The sequence below is a fragment of the Ambystoma mexicanum genome, chromosome 3q (assembly GCF_040938575.1).
Source record: "Ambystoma mexicanum isolate Mex_15411 chromosome 3q, UKY_AmexF1_1, whole genome shotgun sequence".
NCBI classification, from domain to species: Eukaryota; Metazoa; Chordata; class Amphibia; order Caudata; family Ambystomatidae; genus Ambystoma; species Ambystoma mexicanum.
The window spans coordinates 866,710,790-866,732,850 of NC_090926.1; the positions used below are offsets into that span (position 1 = coordinate 866,710,790).

General features: G+C 46.5%; 1 protein-coding gene across 1 annotated transcript in view; it reads right to left on the bottom strand.

Annotated features, from left to right (window-relative positions):
* Window positions 1–1,374: 1,374 nt before the first annotated feature.
* Window positions 1,375–22,061, bottom strand: part of CRLF3 (cytokine receptor like factor 3) — a 637,760-nt gene continuing 617,073 nt past the window's right edge. The window contains exon 8 of the mRNA XM_069654959.1: window positions 1,375–2,422. Coding sequence (XP_069511060.1) covers window positions 2,166–2,422 — 257 coding nt within the window. The 3' untranslated portion in view covers window positions 1,375–2,165. The remainder of the gene's footprint in view (window positions 2,423–22,061) is intronic.

The window sequence follows — 22,061 nt, forward strand, 5'->3', positions numbered from 1 at the left end:
CAGTCTTCAAACACTACTATGACAACCTTCACACTACCCAAATGAATGCTGACCTCATGGAGATGTGCTCGTTTTTAGATCTTGTGGCGTTGGGATGGTTGGATTCCACACTGACGGAGAAGCAAATCAAGAAAGTGATTCCAGCAGAGTTCTATGAGGAATATGTAGATATGATTGGTTATTTATAACGCGCTTAATAACCAGAGGTTTCTAAGCGCGGACCCGGGGATCAAACCTGTGTTGCTCCGTGTCGTCTTGCTTCCAAGGCAAGCACGTTACCGCTGAGCTGGCCCCACATTTGAAACAGATGTACGAGTATGCGTACAAGATGCGCTCAGTCAGGACAAAGAGACGATAATAGTGAAAGAAAGAGAAGTGGATGAGAATAACTACAGGAGTGTTTTAAAGAGTATGCAGTGATTATATGGAATCCCAAAATAACTAATGCAATTTTAACTAATACAAAACAACAAAAACGAAATTTTGGAAAAAAACTAAAAATGGGGTTGGGAGTGGGAATAGTGGTTTTGGCGGTGGGGTAAAGTATTAGGGAAAAAATAGGGCTTTGTGGGGAACCCCACCCGCACCCCCAAAACAACGAACGAGGAATTTGTTATTTTGGTATTAGTTTTTTTTTGTTGTATTTGTTGTAATTGAATTAGTTATTTTGGGATTCCATGAAATCACATGTAACCGTTTAAAGTTGTCTCAGTTAAGATAAAGAGACGATAACAAAGAAAGCCTGGAAGCGAATGGGATTAATTGTGAGAAGCATCAGATCTGTCGTAGAGAAGACTGAGAGACAATAATAGTAAACCCAAGGGAAGTGAAGGACAATTGTGATATCAGCACTCCTACTCATCACAATCAAAGTATAAAAAGCCTCAGCAAGGAAAAGAGTACAACTCTAAGAGAAGAGAGGAAACCACTGATAAAAAGAGATTAGTCAAGAATCACATCCATACAGAGGAAAAGCCAAAAGCACAAAGAAATATTGCGAGAGTCCCTCTCTTGTCCTTAGTTGAGCTGATAGTGGTGGGGTCAGTTAGAGTTAGTTTGCACAGTGGACAGATTCTTTTAAGACATGTATGGACGGCTGACAAGTAACATAGCCAGTGTATTAGCTAGAGAACACCCCATAGAAGTAGGGACAGGTAGGCCTTTTCTTTTCTTTAATAGACACTTGTTTAAAAATGTCCACGTCCTTCTTCTAACCCACCACAGCTAAAACTAGTGCTCTTCCAGGATGCAACTTGATGTAACATGTACTTGCTTGACTGACTACTACGCTGTTTAGTTGTTATTTGATCTTAAGTGTATGAAAAAATAATTAACTAATATTTAAAAAAGGAAAACTAGTGCCAAACAAAGCAGTTCTCTGGGAATACGTTTTTTTTTTAATCGAGCAGGGTAACATTTCTAAAATGGCACTGGCCTTTCTATAATCACTAAAATGTCACATCCCGTCTGTAAACTTAATCCTGGTGAGGTATATAAAGTTCATGTTGCTCTATAGTCCAGAATCCTCACTGATGGAGAGGGAAGATCCACAGCAGTAGAGTGCATTGCTAATCCAGCAGTGGAGAAAGCATTAGCTAGACTGCTTAGACGCGGCTCAAAGGATGGGATGCCAACATGAGTCAAGAATCAACAGTGATGAAGGCCAACCCTTGCATAGGTACAGTCACTTCTTGTTCATACATCACATCCTGTGTATACTTCAAACCAGCTAAATGGAAGGATACCAGAGACTAATAAAACATAACAATATTGAACATACTCTTCAGTAGATACAGTGCAATACTGGGATAGGCTGATGTGTGCACAAAAATAGCCTATGGTGAATAATGGCAGCATGGCTTGCTTGACTAGCTTCAAAGATGAAACTGAAGTCATTGACATGAGAAAAATCGACATTTTTCAAGAGGGGTAACGTTTACATTTCATATGTCACAGTGCTATATGTATTTGATATGGAAACTGAATGTACATAGCGGAAGGCGTGGACTTCCCTCTTGAACTGGTATTTCAAATGTCAAGAGATTTTATTACTGTGTGTGTGTGTTTTTTAAGATTTTTTTCACATGAACATTCTATATTTGCAGTAATGTTATTAAACATTATTACATACACTTTCGTTTTATAAAAATGCAATAGCTATTGGGCTAAAAGACAAGCACCTTCCAACCGGGATAAGAGAATGAACACCCAAAGTAAAGAGAGTCACATGGTTGGTCCAGCACCCAATCAAACACAACTTCTCGGTTATTGGAACCAATAGTTACTCGCAGCTTAAAGTTTGCCCCTTCATTATTATTAGAAGGACCTAAATTCACAACTTCCATGTCAAAGGTGACCGTGGATCCAGAAGAAACCGCCGGCAGCTGATTGGTCATCTCTTTCCCATTGACAAACACTGCACCTAAAGTAACAAGACAGAAAAAAGATTTAGTTTCCACAAGGGACATTCCATGCAAGTATGGAAGGGACCCAATATTGAATGCAGTTTTGTTGTTTTAAAGAGCTCAGATAGGTTCCACAGGAGAACACTTTGATCTCTGGCTGGTCATTTGCATAGCTTGCTTCAAACACACTTATCTGACTATTAATTTTGTATAATGGGTCTATACTTCAAGGAGTTGAAACCTTAAACCCCATTGGGCACATCTTTCTCTGGTATTTTGCTCTACTAAGCCTGGCTTAATGGCTCGTCTGTGGTGGACACTGCATATTTCGTTCCAGACAATGAAGAAATCCTAAGCAAATATAGGGTGAAAGAAAGAGGTGAAATAATAGCCATCATCTTCTCCGATACTATCGTCTATAAAGACATTCAAAGACTGACGGTGCAATCCCTTTTGCTAATGAAATGCATGACATGTGGCAGGCCCAACCATATCTTGTCTAAGCAACCTTTTACAAACTATCTGAGAAATAATACAACTTTCTAGCAGACATCCTCAAGCTGGCCCAACTTATCTCGTTCTCAAAGCAGGATTTGGGCTTAATCTTCGGGGGAACACCTGTGCATGTGGCATCACAGAAGAGCTAAACAATTTGGGCTTCACCCTGAAGGTGGGTGAACCTGCACACTCTCGCTCCCACATCCTATTTTCCTATACTCCCAAACTCCAAACCAATGGCCGCATTCCACTCTCCTAAACCGACAACTGTCACATTCTCATTGCTAACACATTTGGCAGCAAACGCACACTGATAGCGAATTAGCTACTGACCCCCCCCCCGTCCAAAAATGTTAGTGCATTTTTTCCTTCAACCTTTGATGCGAGAGATCTTCACTTACATTCAACGCACTGTCACTCCTCAAACTTCACAAAGTCATAGCTCCAACAGAAATGCAAAAAACGGGTCCACGAGGGGCTCTCGAACACTACACTGCAAAAAAACTAAGGGCATTTTAACAGGACAAAACTGACATGGTCCTAGGACAAATGACAGCCATTGAACCAATTCTCATGCCATCCACACCAGCCCCCCAAAGCTACATTCTTTCTCAAGGCTAGTAATCTAGATTCTAGGGCTTCTTTTCCCATTTACTATCGCCTTCAATGAAATAAAACGACCCTTCTGAAATGTCCGATAAAAGCCCAGCATTTCATGCCTTTTAGTCTCTTCAGGTAATGCACTCTCGAATCTAGTATGTGTCTTGTAGTTGGATTATGTTGCTTACATTTAACTCTATTTCTCCAGCATTGGTCTCTTTCATAGATTCACATGCTTTGAATATTCCCTGTCGTCATGCTGGGAATCCTAAGTAACCTCAGTTCTGCAATTTACATTAAAGGTAAGCAACATACACCCCCAGCACTGGATCTTTCATGGATTCACATGCTTTGAATAGACTACACAGCAGTAATATACAGTTACATACGGTGGTAGAAAGAGAATAAAGGCGTACATTATTGAAGAAGATGCTGCAATACTGCTCTCCCACTCTTGCCTCTGACTCTTTATGTCCTTCCATGCAGTAGTGTTTCACGAAGGTGTGCAGCACTGCCTAGGTAGTTGCTTTGCAGATATATTCTAATGGGACCTGCCCACAACACTGCCGAGGACCCCACTGTTCTGTGGAGTGGGATTTTACGGGCCGCTGTAAGGGCTTATTTGCTTCATTATGACATTTTAAAATAGCTGACGCCATCCACTGGGCTAGGCCTTGCTTAGAGATGGCATGAATGACCCTTGTTTGGAGGACCAAAGGCTATGAATGATTGGGAAGTTCGTCTAAATGACTGTATTGTCTGAGGTCTAACGAGTGTTGGCCTTTTCAGCGGGCGTGGATGGATTAGTAAAGAATACCGCTGGTACTATATCTGACTGTACATGGACGTTTGAAATGATCTTGGGGATGAACCCAGGGCGAGTCCATAAAACCATTTTGTTGGCTATGAAGCGAAGATGTGATTTCCCTTGTTGATAGCACTTTCATGAGTGCAATAAGGACACTGGCACTCATTTCGAATTTGGCTGTAATTCCGCAATAAATCAGCTGAAAACGAATTGCCGTTACCGCCACTTGGTCAGGCGGAATTTCCACCTGATTACAAGTGGTCGTGGCGGTGTGTAAATCTCCATTTATTTTGTGTCCATTGGATCCAATGGGGATTTTTTGCCAACGCTGCAGTAATTCCGCCCAATTCTGCAGATTTTTGGTTGTTGAGTGGGAAGATTTAGTGCCAGGGTTTTGCTGGAGGTAAATCCTCCACTCAAAACGAAAACTCATAATTTGGGATGGTGGTAAAATTGGCAGGAACTCAGTTACCACCAGTTTTACCACTTAGCGTTCAACTTGTAATGATGCCCAGTAGTTTAACTCCACAGCGGTGGTACTCTGGCCTTTGGTGGTTAGGCCGGAAGAGCCCTCTCAAAGTTCATAATGATTCTTGCACTATAGAGGGGAACTTTACCTTCTTTCGTCTTATGGTAGAGATTGTAGCCAATCTAACTTTAATAGATGCATCTAAGAGGTCTTCCTTCTTTAAAAGTATGGCAATAGTTGATGTGGTGTAATACCTAGTGGATGCTGCTGTTGCTGCGCACACCACTTGCAAAAGCGGGTCCACTTGTAACTATATGATTTGTTGGTGGAGTGTGCTTTACCCACCTTTAGGATTTCTCTGCAGTCATTTTGGTATTGGGACGTGGCCAAATTCTACGAAATCAAGAGCCATGCATTGAGGTTCAGGGATCCTGGACCGTGATGGAGGACTTGCTGGTTGTGTAGAGATAGCAGGTTTGGGCTTGCCAAGTGGAATGGGTCTGTTGTGAGCTAGACGCAACAGATCCGAATACCAGTCTTGTCTTGGCCATGCCGGAGCTACCAGTATTCTTAAGGATTCTAATGGGGCGACACACCAGACCAGGACTCTTGAAACTGGCCAGATTTAGCTCCCCTGAAAACTGAGCAAAATGACCCACAAAATTACTAAATGTTTATTTTACAGACACGGTTGAATGGAGAAGGTAGAATTGCATATAACAGTATCAGAACACTAGCAAATTACCAAGCAACGTCCTAACAGGCATACAATTCAGAAAATCGACTTGGGAAGGTAAAACACAGTGCAGCTAAATCACATGTGGATAAATTGCATTTTCTTATTTCACAGGTTTAAATGATATGATATGATCGTTTATTTATATAGCGCCTATACACAATGTGTTTCAAAGCGCTTCAAGGCAAGGGAGGGAACAAGGGAAAATACAACCACATTCTTACAGGCCATGAACAGTAAGGATGTGAAATTAACTATCGTACTCGGCCTGACGACATTTCAGATAGTGCAAGAGCTAAGACATAGATAAGGAAGGGAGGGGGAGAGTGGGAAGGAAATGGAAACAGACAGGCGACTACCGTACTAGGCCTGAAGACATTTCTGGTAGAGCCGGAGAAAAACAAAAGGTGAGGGAGAGGGGTGCAGAAAGGGTGGGGAGGAACAAAACAAGCAACTATCATACTAGGCATGACAACATTTCAGATAGTGCTGGAGGGGTGGTGGGAAGGAAAAAAAACAATAATGGGAGGGTGGAGGAAACAGACGAGGTTGCTATCATATTAGGTCCAAGGACAATTCTGATAGAGTAAGTGCATAGAAGAAAGTAAGGGGAGGAGATAGGAAAAGGGAGAAGGGAGAAGGAAAAGGAGGAGAGAAAAGAGTAAGCAGTCAAAAAGAGTGGAGAAGCAAGAGTGGAGAGCGAATACAATTGCAGAAGTCAGTAGTAACACATAATGTTGCAAGCCAGGATACAAGATGAAGATGGGAACAGCATGATTCAGGGCCACCATGAGTACAAGATGCAAAGGAAGTCCAGCATGAGAGTTGAGAAAGAGTGACGCACCGTGAATGAATGGAGTCCATAAAAGTCAAAATGTCAAAACGGTTTGAAAAACGGGTTAAACAGACAAAATCGGAATGCAGTTTTTATGCTAAAGGCCAGATACACATCACAGGAATAATAAGAAAGTGAAAGGGTAACTCTAAATGACTGACAAGATGAGATTATTAATAGGAAAGGAAATTCGGGTTTAACATGAAAGCAGTGGACAAGGGAAATCGGTTTGAAAAGGAAATGACAAGTTTCACTTAAACTAGATTGTTAAAGAAAGACACGGTATGCTCGGAGGTTAATTTGCAAGGTTAACCTAGTCACGCCGAGTTCAGCTCTATATGGGAATTAATTAAATTATTCAAAATATGACTAAGGATTTATGCAATGAACTATAAGGATGGGGAAAAATGAAGCTAAGGAACAGAATACACAGAGGATTCTGGCTATTTTAACAAGTTATCAGGGTACTTTCAGAATTACTTATAGGGTGGAACAAAGACAAGGTATCAAATGGGATATGCTAAGTATTGCTATGGGATGGGATGATACTTCTAATCGGCACTTGAATTTGGGTCCGCGAACCAGGTTTCTGGACAGCGGGACAAGGATCTGGTCACGGCACAGCAGCGGGCTCTCCTAGAAGGGGACAGCCTGTAACCGGGGTCTGGTCTCAATAGATAGCGAGGTGCATCAGCTGGATAAAGCAGGTAGCAGGGCAAGCAGGTAGCGCTGGATAATCCCAATGAGGATTCAGCCACCTTTCCCCTTTCTACCTTAATTAGTGGGATGGTTTTGGGGTTTAATTCTGAAGGGTGGTGCTGCCTGTATAGGAGGGTCTGGATCAGCTATCCCTTTCCTGGCAGTGGAATCTGGAATCTGCAGGGTGAGTAGTAATGTCTGGATCTCTGGATGTCTTGATGCGGGAAGTCAGGGGAGTCAGCCAGGAGAGTCAGTCAGCCCTTTGTCTCTCTGAGCCTCCACCTTTTATAAGGCGGATGACGTCACAGGATTTACTATGGGTGCAACCTTTGGCTTGACATGCCTCTTACAACTGGATTGGTCAGGGGAACTGTCACTGCATTCCTGTCAGCCGGTTGGACTTCAGGGACATGACATCAGTTTTATTGTGTGTGCTTACAATACCCATGGCCATCCCACAGTCATTTTTTCCATAATCAGTTAAGACATAAATTGCACATTTTTACAGTTTTGGCACTTTTGAAAACCATATAGGCAGATTCCACATTGTACACTTAACCTGTCATTCCAATTCCCATGTTTGTACGATGTTGTTTAGTCGTTCTAATAATCTTTCACAATTTTTGGTGGGAAATATTTCACCTAAAAATTCTACAATTTTATATATGTGTAGCTAGTATCACAGAGCATGTTTGCATTCATTTTCAAAGTTGTACCATGTATACTTTTCCGATGATTTACATTTTTCTGCCATGTGCGTCCCTTATATGCTAGGGAAAGCTGCAATGTCTTGTTTAATGACACAAAAAATACATTTAAACTGTTAAACTTTCGCATTACTGCATTTTCCAGTTGCAGAAATAAAAAGGTCTTAAAGTTTATGAAATAAGAAAGGACTTTTGCCCCAAATGGGCTGGCTTTGTCTTCCAAATAAGGCATTCTTCCCAAACCCCAGCCAAATGTCAGGCTCTAGCCAGCCTGAGTCCAGTGTTGCCATGGAGTTGCCTTTGAAGCTCTTCAGTTTGAGTTGAGGGGAGGTTCTACCAGAAAGTCACACATATTAGTCCTGGAAATCCCTTGTCCCAGGCTGGAGCACTGCCCCATTGTCTGACGAGGGTGCAAGATCTTCTACCCTTGCCTATTCATATGCCCCGTGGGCAGGTCCACTTGAAGGGAGGTAGATCCTGTTCCCAGGAAGCAAGGTCCTTTGAATCCAGGGCCTGTACATTTTGTTCTGCTGGCCCCACAGCAAATGTATTTCAGTCAGTCAGTCAAACAACTTTATTCGGCCCGAAAGGACCATCAAAGTACATCCTGCAAGACAATTCTAAAAACAAAAATACAATTCTAATGCAAAATTACAAAAAGTCCACAGAAAATAAAGAAAGAAATCAAGGCAATTCAAACAAGCCATCCCCTTCCTGGGAGACCCTGAACAGTTCTTTGGGCCGGTAGTCAGATCCCACCAACCCCTTGCTTCAACCAGTTCCCATGGCATCTTGGGCCCAAGGTTGTCAAATTTGCCCCTGTAAGGGGACAGTTACTAGAGAAGACCCCCGAATTTACTACCGCAGATCTGGGTGGGACAACAGAGCTGAAAAAAGGGAGCATGCTGATTGAGATCCCACTCTTGGATAATTGGCCCGCCCGCCCACAGCTTCCCAGAACCCTGTTGCTGTACTGCGATCCCAAAATGACAATTTGATACAGTCCAGGGTATTCTTGCCCAAACTGGGAATTCTACGGCACCCCACCAGAGCTTCTCTACGGACAAACGGGCAGTCTCCAGAGGTATTCATCCAAAATAGACATTTATTGAGTAGGGCATCCTTGGGCTCTGTCTTATTTACTGCCAGTTTGGGCACCCCCTGAAGGAAGACTGTGGGGCGTTGGAACTTTCCTTGTTTCAGTAGCTTATGCTGGTACCCAGACTTCTGCGGACCCAGGGCTTTCGACTCAGTGCAATCGGGGCCCATAGAGGAAGAGACCGGCACCACCGATGACAAAGACATTGGGCTTAGAACAGGGACCCTGCTATTCTCTCTGATAATGGCATGGGGGTCGCAGAGGCAGTTATTAACGGGCGATTCCCCTTGTGCCAGGTTTCGGTGAACAACAGACCCTTTGGCAGCAGGCGATATCAGGGGGGCCAGTACCGGTGTGCATTCCAGAAAATTTTCCAGGGATAAGAACTTGTGCCCTGCAACAGCTGAAGTGGTGACCTTGGGCTCCTCTTCCTGGACAGTTCCACCTCCCTTCCATTGGCCCTCGAGCAAAGTTTGTAACAGAGCCTTAATGCTGACCAGCTCCGCCAGAACTTTATTACACCCACACCCGCACCCCCTATCGCGGGGCGCCTCCTCTGGAGATCGGTTGGAGGTCGAATAGCACTCAAGGTTGCTGACATCAGAAAGTTGGTTAATGGCCTCGATCATCCGAGGCGGGGTCGAACGGAGGGGGGGGGGGGGGCTAGACCCATAACTGGTAGACGAGAGTACATCACTCCACGAGCTGTCATGGGAGCTTGAGGAAGTGCTTTGAGCACTTTGGGCACTTAGTGGCAAATTGTCCCCCACAACCAGTGGGGATGTCACAATAGCTGAAGGGGTACCATGGATAAGATTATCGAGGGTTGTGGCCAGGATCGGAACCAAGCTTTGAATGAGGGAAGAACTTAATTCCGATTTACCGCCAGCAGCTATGCTGACAACCCGAGACAGGTTGGACCGCCCATCCTGAACGTTAAGCCGAGTACCTTGGCTCCCCAGGTGCTGCTGGGCCGGTGTTGGGGGCAGGTAATGTGTCCCTGCTGATGTAACGGGCCAAGACGGAGACTGGGTGACAGTGGACTTAGTGGCAAACAGACCGGCGTGTGGCCCCATAGTAGTGCCTGTAGTAGTAGTAGTGGCTATGGTGGTGGTGGGTAGAGGAGGCACCCCCTGAGGGCGCTGTCTCCTTAGCACCAGAGTCTTGCGCTGGGATTTCTGCAGGAGGGGGACAGGGCAAGGGATTGGTGGACAGAGGAGTGGCGGGGGGAACAGGGATAAGGGGTCAAAAGACGGCTGCTCCATGGTTAGATCCTGTGAGGCTTCTGTTTCCAGATATCTTTAGGGGGGCCCACCACACACCTCACACCTCTGCCACCGTCTACCTCCCGTTTCTCACCTCCAGATTCAGTGTCCAGTACCAGTCCGCAGGTCTTCCTGCTTCAACACCAGCTGCGCCGAACACCACGCGGCGCCAAACACCGCGCCCTTGCCCCGCCGCGGGCTTCACCGCTGCGGGGTGAGGAAGGCGCTGAAGTACCAGGGGGGGCGTGGTCAAACCAGGAAGTAGGAAGGGTCCCTCCGGGGACGGCGCCAAACACCGCGCCCTTGCCCCGCCGCGGGCTTCACCGCTGCGGGGTGAGGAAGGCGCTGAAGTACCAGGGGGGGCGTGGTCAAACCAGGAAGTAGGAAGGGTCCCTCCGGGGACGGCGCCAAACACCGCGCCCTTGCCCTGCCGCGGGCTTCACCGCTGCGGGGTGAGGAAGGCGCTGAAGTACCAGGGGGGGCGTGGTCAAACCAGGAAGTAGGAAGGGTCCCTCCGGGGACGGCGCCAAACACCGCGCCCTTGCCCCGCCGCGGGCTTCACCGCTGCGGGGTGAGGAAGGCGCTGAAGTACCAGGGGGGGCGTGGTCAAACCAGGAAGTAGGAAGGGTCCCTCCGGGGACGGCGCCAAACACTGCGCCCTTGCCCCGCCGCGGGCTTCACCGCTGCGGGGTGAGGAAGGCGCTGAAGTACCAGGGGGGGCGTGGTCAAACCAGGAAGTAGGAAGGGTCCCTCCGGGGACGGCGCCAAACACCGCGCCCTTGCCCCGCCGCGGGCTTCACCGCTGCGGGGTGAGGAAGGCGCTGAAGTACCAGGGGGGGCGTGGTCAAACCAGGAAGTAGGAAGGGTCCCTCCGGGGACGGCGCCAAACACCGCGCCCTTGCCCCGCCGCAGGCTTCACCGCTGCGGGGTGAGGAAGGCGCTGAAGTACCAGGGGGGGCGTGGTCAAACCAGGAAGTAGGAAGGGTCCCTCCGGGGACGGCGCCAAACACCGCGCCCTTGCCCCGCCGCGGGCTTCACCGCTGCGGGGTGAGGAAGGCGCTGAAGTACCAGGGGGGGCGTGGTCAAACCAGGAAGTAGGAAGGGTCCCTCCGGGGACGGCGCCAAACACCGCGCCCTTGCCCCGCCGCGGGCTTCACCGCTGCGGGGTGAGGAAGGCGCTGAAGTACCAGGGGGGGCGTGGTCAAACTAGGAAGTAGGAAGGGTCCCTCCGGGGACGGCGCCAAACACCTTACTTTTCTTTCCTGAACCAGAAAGCAAGTCTGTTGGAATTAAATATCCTACATGTTTTAAAAACAAACCTCCATCACATTTCTATGCAAGGACAGGGCCTGAATTCAACATTTCACATGTAAACATATATTTTCTTGTTTGTACAAATCACCATTTTACGCGTGGTTAATTTCCCTTGGCTGTCACTTTACAATGTGGCCTTCTTCTCATCCATTTTCTGAACCTTTCCAAAGCCCCAGTCATGTTTCTAATGCACAGGCATCTGTTCAAATAAAAGGTCCTTTGAAACTGACATGAGCTAGGAGAGAGAGAGGGCTTTTTGTGAAGAGTTTAGCTGTGATATTTTGTTGCAAAAGTAAAGTGTTTTTGCATATGGCTTGGACTGAAGTTCTTTGCTATTTCACAGATCTTGACTGTCATTCAGTGAGACATGCCCCCATTTGCTGGAGCACAACCTGAATGTGGATGAGCATAGCTGGGTCTCACTGCAACAAAACTGTGTACTGTTGAACAGATGAAAGAGCATCAGGGCGCAGTCATTTTAAAAGGCAGAATATTTTCTTTTTCAGTGAAAAGTTTTGAGCTGGCAGCATAGCAGCGCTGCCTTTGAATTCTTTTCTTTGTTTCTTTGGTGCAATTGAAGAAAATACTGGCAGCAATTCTCGGGGTGTTCTGTGTTTCATCTTGCCCCATGTGTGGCTGGTAAGACAGTGCAGCCATTATTTTGGTGACTGCAAAACGCAGTTTTAATGCAAGGCGATAGTGCTCAACAGAGCCAGTGCAGCCATTCTGCTGTTGACTGCGGAGATGTGGTTTGGTGATGTAGGGGAGTTCTGCTGGGTGGATAAATGTACCCCAGAATATGATTTTGCACTTGTACATTATCATCATTTGCAGAACTCTGCATATTACTGTAATCGGGGGAAACGTGCAGTAGAATTTCCCTTCCCACGATATTGTGAAAACGCCTCCCAGAGTTCACTCGTCAGGGTTTCTGTAGGCAAATTCTGGACACTTTTGGTTTTCTTCGGTCGTGAAAAGGTCTAACGGGGAAAACCTCACGGTTTGAACACCTTGCTCAGCTGTACATTTGCAAGTTTCCAATCATGGCTGATTCCCTGCTCTGCTGAGTTGGTCCGCTGTCTCATTTCCGTTTGCCGCGCAGGTGAAACTCTTGTATTGTTATTTGATTGCGGTTCACCCACTGCCATTGTGCTTGTGCCTTGTGCCTCCTGAGAAAACATTCCGGAGCGAGTGCCCCCTGCTTTCGTATGCAGTACATGTTAATGGTGTTGTCTGCTAACACTCTCACCACCTTCCCTGGTGGTGAGAACTGGTTGGAATGACCAAAGGGCTTGGACCACCACCCTCAGATCCAGGACACTGATACGCATGCTTGCCTCATCTGCATTCCACTGGCCTTTGATGGAGAGTTTATCCATGTGCGGACCCCATCCTGTCAGGGATGTGTCTGTTATTACCAACATGGTCCACAGTAGTTGAATACATTTTCTGACTGTTACCCTGTCGCCTGGTTTGAACAGTGAGTGAGCTGGGAATTGAGTCTGCCCTTTCCTGAAAAGGCCTGACCCAGCCCCTGTTGGCGTTGAAGTGTGCCCCTCAAGAAAAGTAAATTGTTGGATGGCTGTATACGCAATTATTCATAATTGATGGTGAATTCTAGCCACTTCAGGGGGTCTATCACCTGTTGAATTGCCCCATGTGCTTCCTGCCTTATGGTAATTTCACCAACCAATCGTCGAGATAGGGGTAGACATGATACCCCTCCCTCCTTAGTTGAGTGGCCACTGGAGATAGGAACTTTGTGAATATCCTTGGAACTGACCGGAGGACTAATGGCAAAACTGATAATGATGACCTCCTTCGGTGAGCCTGAGGAACTGCCTGTGGGCTTTGTGGATTGGCACATGGGAGTATGCAACTTTTAAATGTAGCAATGCTAGGTCGTTGCTCTTTTGTATGGCTTTTATGACGTTTGTCAGAGTGACCATCTTGAATTTTTGTTTTTTGATGAATTTGTTGAGATTTCTCAAGTCTAAAATTGGCCTCCATGTTTCATCTGGTTTTCTTACCACGAACAACCGGGAATACATTTCCTTGCCTCGTTCTGTGTTTGGAACTTTTTTGAATGGCTTGCTTTATTAGCATTTTTTTTTTACATAGTCTTGCAAGTGCAGATTTGGTTGGTGCTGGATGTTTAGGGGCAATGGAGGCAAAGTTTTGTTGAATTCCAAGAGGTGTCCTTTTTTTTTATTAATGTCCAACACCCATTTGTCACTTGTAATGGGCTTCCACTCTTTGAGATGGTTTCGAATGTTGCCCCTATCTGCACCCGGCAGTATGTGGGAGTGTGCGAGCCAGGCTTGTTTTTTTTGTCTATCTCTTTAGGGGGATGTTGTTGGTATTTGCCTTTGAGATGCTTTTTAGTCCTTAGCTTTGTATGGGTATGTCCTCCTGTATCCCTGCGAGTAATATGACCCTCTTTGGGATGATTTGCAACCTCTGGTTATGCCTGTAGATCTTCCTCAAGCTCCCCGAAAAGGCATAATGGAGCGTTTTGATTCAAGGCACGTGAGGGACCTTGTTGTATCTGTGTCTGTTTTGATGGCCTTTCGGGCCTCATCAATTTTCGGCTCAAAGTGTTGATCTCCCTCAAAAGGCATGTTGATCACTTTTTCTTGGACATCTGTTAGGAAGTCAGTACATTTGAGCCACGCTTGTCTGTGTAATGCTACACCAGTTGCAGTGTGTTTGTATCCAGTGTCCGCTATATCTACCACCATATTAATTGCGTAATTAGATGCTTCTTCGCTTTTGTGCAAGATCGCCAAATCCTCCTTGCGTTTGTCCTCCGGTAAGTGCTCCAATATTGGGGCCATCCTATTCCACATCTCACAATCATATCTAGTCATGACCGCTAATGAATATGTGGTTGTCCCGGCTGAAAGCATCTTCTTTCCAAAGGGATTGATATGGATTTCTATTGCGCTCGTACACAAGTGTTTCAGAGCGCGACAAGGCAAGGGAGGGTAGAGGAGGGGAACAGGTGAGAACAAAACAACGATTTTACTAGGCTCAGTGACATTGAGAACGCGCAAGCGCATGGGAGAGGGGGAGGGGAAAAGTGCATTGAAGGGGGGAGAAGTGGAAAGTGCGAAGCAAAGGAGAAACAGATAAATAATAATAAATAAGAAAGGCAACAAACAGTGGTAGCGCAGCCAGCAATTGGCAAGTGCTAGGTTTAAGGCAGCAGACAGGGTAGGTCTGATAAGTGCAGGAAGAAAAAGGGGGGTATGGGTACCTGGGCCCAGAGGACAGAGGGTGGCCAGGTGCATGGTTCCAAGAGAGAACAGATCAGCAGGAGAGAGGGGGAGCGAAGGCAGAAGAAAAGAGGAAGGTCTTGAGGTGCTTCTGGAACCGGAGATGGTTCTCCTAATGTTTTAGAGTGGCAGGGAGGCTGTTCCAGAGGGAGGCCCCAGCCGAAGACATCCCCTTTTCCACCCTTGTTCTCTGGAGAGACGGAGCACTTGGATCTCTGGCCATTGGATTTATGCCCTTCTGCAGTGACACTAATGACTCCAGAATGGGTTGTGAAACATTTTGGAGAACTGTCTCTAGTCTACCTTTGAGAGCAGACTCTGAGGAAGGTTTCTTCATGAAAACCCCTTCATCCCAAATAGGATCCAGTATTGGTATTGACATACCCGACTTTCTCTTCTTGTGCATTAGGTCAAAGAAGAAGCAGTCTTTCTTCTGCTCTCGTCATCTCAATCGTCTCTAGGTGGAGAGTGGGTTAATGTAGACGGTGTATCCTGTGCCTCTGGGGGGGGGAGGAGAGAGAGAGAGAGAGATAGAGAGAGAGTTTTTTTTTCCTCCCATAGCAGAGACCCTGTAGGCCTAAGTGGCGGAGTACTATGACCTTTTGCCCTAATTGTGGACGGTACCAGCAATGTACTTCTTGATTGCCATTGGAGAATGTGTAGTTCTAGGCGACCTTGTTTAGTATTTGTGTTACAGCTTTTAGGGCAGGCAGTACTCTTCTAGATTGTTCTGGATCAGGCATTTCAGCTGGTCCTTCTTGTTTTTGAGGTCCTGGGGCCTCAGGTAACCTCTTGTCCAGTCCCTCTACCTGCATCTGCATGGGGGAGAACACCTGTAAAGACAGCAGCAGCTGTGGATCAGCCACATTTAGGAATGGGACTGTCCACGCAGTGGCTTGCACTACTGGTGTTGGTGCCGGTGGTGGGCTCCCTTGCCTTGGTGGTCACCCGCTTTGGGAGCAGAGGTGTGTCTGAATAATTGGTGTCAGAAAACCTAAGTGAATAGCCCTGTTCAAACACCGAGTCTATGAATTTGTTCCGGCAAGATGGATGATACCGGAGAGAGCGTTGGTGATCTGATCCTGTTTTATGAAGCCTTTTGTTGTGTAGAGTTTAGTTTTGTTAAAGGGATTTTGATGACTATGGGAGCCCCATCATTGGGGATTGTCTATTCAGGAGCTTGTTGCCCCTCAAACCTTTTGATGTTTGTATTGTGTCCTTGGGAGGTGACTATGTGTGCTTTTGGCATTTTTTCATGCCCAGTTGTCAGAGTTTTTAACCTTGATTGAGTATTCTACTTTTCGGACTTTGACAATGTAGTTGACAGACCCCTGCTTTTCTGCATATTTTCCTGTCGACGACTTAACGTCATTGTTGTCGCTGATGTGGTGCTCGGCAGCAGTGTTGACAATGGGGTCTTTTGCTCTCCATTCGTCGAGGATGTCGTGGACGGTATTGTCAATGGGGACTTGTGCTTTCAGCTCGTCGATGCTGGAACACTTTGCTTCACTGTCGTCGACTGGGTTTTGGTCGTCATCGTCTGTGCGAGTACTGCCGTCGGTGAGGTGACTTTCCTTGTGCTGTGATGTAAATCTTTACTGTGTGCAGCGCTACAGTCTACGAGATGATTCAGCTAGATACGGTAACCCGCCGTCGATGAGCCCACTAACGGCGATGGCATTATTGTCACTGTTGCTGGCCAGACTGATTTATCCATTGTCAGTATCCTTTTCGACGATGTGGACGAGGATCTATGTGAGGCCTCTTTTTGTCTTTGCTCGCCTGTGGACGATGCCGTTGGCAATCATGTGTGTGCGGAATGTTCTGTTGGGGCCTGCGCTTCTGGTTTTCTCTTCTTAGAGACCTATTGTATGACCTGGCCCTCTTTGGAGTATAAGGTTTATACCCCTCTTGACAGCTGACAAACTCTTTCAGGACTCGGCCTCAGATGGGGGGTTACCCCCCCTCATTTAACCAGCATCCTAGTATGCTTGTGCTGCAGATGTTGCAGTCTTCTTGCACATGGTTGGGGTAAAAGCAATACATGCACTCTAGGTGCTTGCCACTGGTTCGGCATGGCTTAAAAAGGGATTTATTTGCCTTCCCGTGTATATTGCAAAACTGAGGTTACCGAGGATTCTCAGCCTGATGGGGAATATTCAAAGCATGTGAATACATGAAAGATCCAATGCTGGAGAACTTGATGTGCTTAACTTTGTTACACTTAATAATTTGTAGCTCTTGTAAGGGTACAGAAGTACGACAGAGTGGGGACATGGTGGTTGGTAAAGACTTTTATTTATGAATGAAAACTAAAGGAAAACCCTATTTTGCCCTAACTCTAAGGGGGGATTCCCTCCCTCAACTACAATTACTACAGAACCTGTAAGGATGTCCAAATCAAAAGCCCACAGTCCTATGTCAGAACCATATCTCTGTCCCCTACACTTCAAATTATACTAAAGAAAAGTGAGTCTCCTTGGTCCAAAGGAATGGCTTCCTTCCTCAAGATAATGAAATAAAGTTCCTCAACGTGTGACAGGATACTTGAGGGAATGTTTCCTTATCCTCCAAGTTTTCGAAATGGAAGGTTCTTTGAAGTTACAGTTCAATCTCAACTGATGGGGGAATGTCGTTTCAGGTGCAACACTGAAGGGGAAATGTCTCCCTTCCTCTGGCCTTTCTCAGGCTTCTAATTTTAGATGCGGGTCCCAGACCCCGGTTGGCAGAAGTGGTTTGCTTCCCTTCCAGGTACTGCAATGAAGAAGAGGGATTGCGCTTCTCTTCCTTACTCATACAGCTTGTTCACTACCCTGCCAGGTATTCCTATGACTGAATGTACTTAAGACATTCTCAGTACATAGATATGGGTCCAAGACCCTGCTTCTCAGGTTTCCCCAACAAACCCGGTACCTTCGGGTTCAACGCTGGTTTCCTCTGGATGGGCGGAGCATTCCAACAGCTTGGTTCAGGTTCCTGTGCCCTCTCTCTCTCTCATTCTCAAAGGCTCTATGCTCCGTGCGGTGGCTCTGAAGCAGTGCCAGAGGGACGGCTGGAGGCTCTCTCCACAACTGCTCCCGCTCTGCTGGTCCGGACTGCTCCAGCAGCTCTGTATACTTTCCCGTGTTCTCTCACCCTCTCACTAGAATGGTTCTTTCTGCGGCGGCTCCGCAGCAAGGAAGGCTGGGTGGCTGGAGGCTCTCTCCATCACCCCCTGGTTTGGGGCTTGCTTACATCTGGCCTCCTTCCTTTCCACTCTTCCTTCAGTCTGCCGACTGCAGACCGGATCGAGACGCCTCTGGAGAGGTCTTCGCGTCCTGGTTAGCGGTCTCCTCTCCACACCAGGCCGGATGACTTCCTGGCCCTTCCTGGTAGGATTTATTTAATTGCTTTTTTCTAACGTGCCTAATACCGTACCGGAGTTTGGTTTCTAAGCGCGGATCCGGGATTCAAACGTAGTCTGCTTCCAAGACCAGTGCGTAGCCCCTGTGCTATCTATCTCTCTCTCTGGTTAGTCCTTCTTCCCTTATATTTACTCGTCTGCCCATATTGGGTGTAGAGTATCTAGAATACTTGTGTTGGTTCCGCAGAGTGTTCTTTATTGCTCTGCACTTCTTCCTCATCCCGGTGGTTGCTCTTACTGAGTTCTTTAACTCCTGTCTATTCCTCCTCATCTCAGTGTCACTTACTTCTGTGGCACAACAGAAATACATAGGAGAGGAGGGAAAGGATGGAGAAGGTGGGAGTGAAGGAGTAGGGGGTGGGTGGTGGGAGTTAGAATACTACATTCTCCCGAGATAGTCGTCCCTGGTCCCATAGGGGGAGGATCATCCCTTCCCAATCCTCCAGCTGAGTACCACCGCCAGGGGGACTATCGTGTAGCAGCCTTACCTCCTTGGCCTCATGGGAAGGGGCTTCCCCCCCAGGAAGATAGGGGCGTTTTCCTAAAGTCACTTGAGGACTTCATAAAACGATCCCAATGATATAGAGGTCCCCAACTCTTAGTATCAGTCTGTTCTACTCATGGAACCTTGGTAGAGTGGCACAGCAGCCAGGCTTATCATAAGAGGAAGATGTGAGCTGTAGTTAAGCACACTGAACCCAGTAGGTAAAGCAGATCAAAGAAACACTTACACCCATGCATTTATATAAAATATAGATTTATTATATTTACACAAGAAATGTCTTCAAATACTTATTTAATTCAACCAATATACATTGGAAAACTTTTTAAAGGCCAGTGCTTAGTTTGTAGTTGCTTGCGGTTACAACTGTTACAGAGTTTGACACTAATGACAGTTCTACCATAGTACCGGTAATACTGCACACTCGCGCACAGACAAATATGTACAGTAATTCTATTTAGTTAGCAAAACCACATAAGATAATAGGCCTCAGTGTTAGGCAGAAACCTGTGCAGTTCCCTTAGGGACCACTGCAAAAGGCTTAGGACTACAGGTGTTGGCAGTAAACCCAATTGGTAGCAGTCTGTACCACCCAGATTTACCTGGTAGCTGTGGCTGAGCAGCCAGACTTCTCTCAAGAAGAGTTAGACAGTATATAGAGAATACAAAATAGGTACAAAGACACAGTAGCACAAGCAAACACTGACCAGAGCTTTGGTATAAAAGTATATAATTATTTATTTAAAACACACTTGTGAAGATACACTAACACTCATATGGCAAGCAAGTTCAAACCACTGTCACTATCAATATATATACATTCCTGATTACTTATTGGACAAGTCTTATTTAAAACACCACTTATTTTCAGACAGAGGTGAGCGCTTAACCTAAGATGGCACTCCAATAGGTTATTTAAAAAGGGAAGGAAAAAGGCAGAATTAGGAAAATACACAATACCAACTATCCGGCCGCTGGGGTGCTTGGCACGGGCTATTCGACCACGAGACGATCCAGGAAGGCGAAAAGAGGGCAAACTGGTTACCCCCACCAGTTCAGAGGAAGAAGACTCTCCGGGATGAAGATCTTCTCTGTCGTTGGGAAGTGGTGAGACGGTTCAGCAGGGCTCCACCGGTGGTGTCGTTGCAGGTCGGCTCAGCTTCTCCCTCTTCAGATTCTTTGGTCCTGTGGCGACTTCTGAAGTTCCAGTCCCCAAAGCCCTGCTTTTATGCAGAAAACCCCCATTCATCAGTCCTAGCTGTCACTCAAACATGCTAAGTGGTGAGCCGGGCGGCTCACCACTGGGCCAATCACACAAGAGTGCGACTTGAGTTGCCGAGGCAACTCAGTCCAGGGTGCCTAAACCCCCCTCCCACACGTCCTGTAGACCCAGACAGAGTGGCACCACTTTTGGAGGCTTCTGTGCAGAAGCCTGCCAAAAAGTGGAACAAAGGGCCCGACTTGGGTTGGAGTTACAGAGGCGAACACAAACGCATTTTAAAACCGAGTCCTGGCAAAAAGACCCAACCGGGGAATAAATATTAAATAAATAACCCGGCAGTATCTTTAACATTGCACCAAAAAGTGGTGCGTTTAAAATGAATGGGAAAATCCCATAGGAAATATTACGGTGGAATATTTCGCGTGGTAACCACAGCCACCAGCCAGAAACTCGACGAGGGGGGACTGCACAGTGCCCCCTAGAAAAACAGACCCTGGGGAAATCTAATTACCCCTACCAGTACTTCCACAATATGATGGTTTGTACTGGTTCTGTTCACAATTTAAGACTAGTAAAGTCAATGGTGACTTTACATGCCCTGGGAGACAGGAGTCAGTCCCAGGGTATGGAGTTTATGTTTGGGGGTCACTATGACACCCCTGTGTTTCTGCACTGAGGGTGCTGTGTAACACACTTACCAAAAATGCATGAAACCCTATGGAGTAAAAGACCTCATAGCCCATAAAACACATTACAAAGTCAAAGGATATCTCAAATCATGTCTAAGAGTGGGAGAAAAAGAGTCTCACTCTTAGCAGGAGAAGAAAATAAACCCCAAAAATCCGGCAAAGCTGCTGGGGGACTCACTAGGTTTGGGAAATTAGCCTTTACAGAGAATTCTCCCTAACACTCATTAATGGTAATGGGTTGACGGAATTACCGCCAATATTCCCGCTCCGCCACACTACAAGTATGGCCCTGGAGTAGAGGATTTACCTCCAGCAAAAAGCTGGAGGTAAATCCTACGACTAACCACAGAAAAACCGGCAAAATTACTGCAGCAGTAATTCTGCCAGAAAAGCCCCATAAAAAATGGGGATTTACACCACCACCGCCACTTGTAATCCGACGGTAATTCCGCCAGACCAAGTAGTGGTAACAATAATTCAGCTGGGCGATATTCCAGCGGATTTACCACCAGAAGACCGCCCAACTCGTAATGAGGCCCAATGTCTTTTTGGAAGGAAGACAGCTGGTGAGGCAAACAGTAGCAAAGCTTACGTTTCTAGAGGCAGTTTTAGCTTAAGTTAACACTTTTAAAGTTCGATCCCTAACTATCTGGAAAAGTCTTTTTGGAGAGGACTCAAAATCTCACGAAGCCGCAGAATAGTAAAGGTGCCTGTGTATACTTTCAGTCTCTATTTCAAGATGCTAGAAGAATTGACAAAACGTGGAAAGGACTGTTTAAGGACTCGCAAAAGGGACACAAGCTGACAGTTTGGGTCAGAGGTAAGAGTGGACACCCTGGACACCTCTACGTGCACTGCAATGCTCTGGACCGACTTCTTGGATCAAATTCACCCCACAGTACTTCTGGTTAGAAGAACAAGTTACTCACCAACTGTAACGTTCTTTCGACTGGATGTTCCTCCCACGTATTCCTCATCTTATGATATTCGTATCCGCCAGCTTCGCTGCTTTGGAAAAAAAATTCTCGGTAAAGGGCGCTATGCACGAGGTCGTGGCGTCGATGTCCCTTGACGGGCTCCGTACCGTGTCAACATCACCATCAGTATAAGTAGCTTGTGCCACGCCCGTTGGCTTCAGTTCTGTTTTTTTGAGGAAATATTCGAGGAACACCCAGGCATGCCTCATGACTGAAAGACCCTTCGTGTAGCTTGTTCTTTGAATGGATTGTGTCCTCCCACGTATTCCTCATCTTATGATAGACCCCCCATAGCAGTGGTAATCTTGGAGGTGGGAGTACTAATTATTTTTGTCATGACGGAATGGAGTACCGCTTTGACAAATAAACCTTCATTGGAAGAAGCATCATCTAAGCAATAATGCTTGATGGAGGTATGCATTGATGCCCATGTTGCAGCTGAACAAATATCTGCTGCAGGGACTCCTCTCTTCAGAGCCGCTGAAGTAGCCATCCCCCTAGTGGAATGGGCTCGAATCCCATCTGGTGGGTCCTTTCCTGCCAATCTGTAGCACT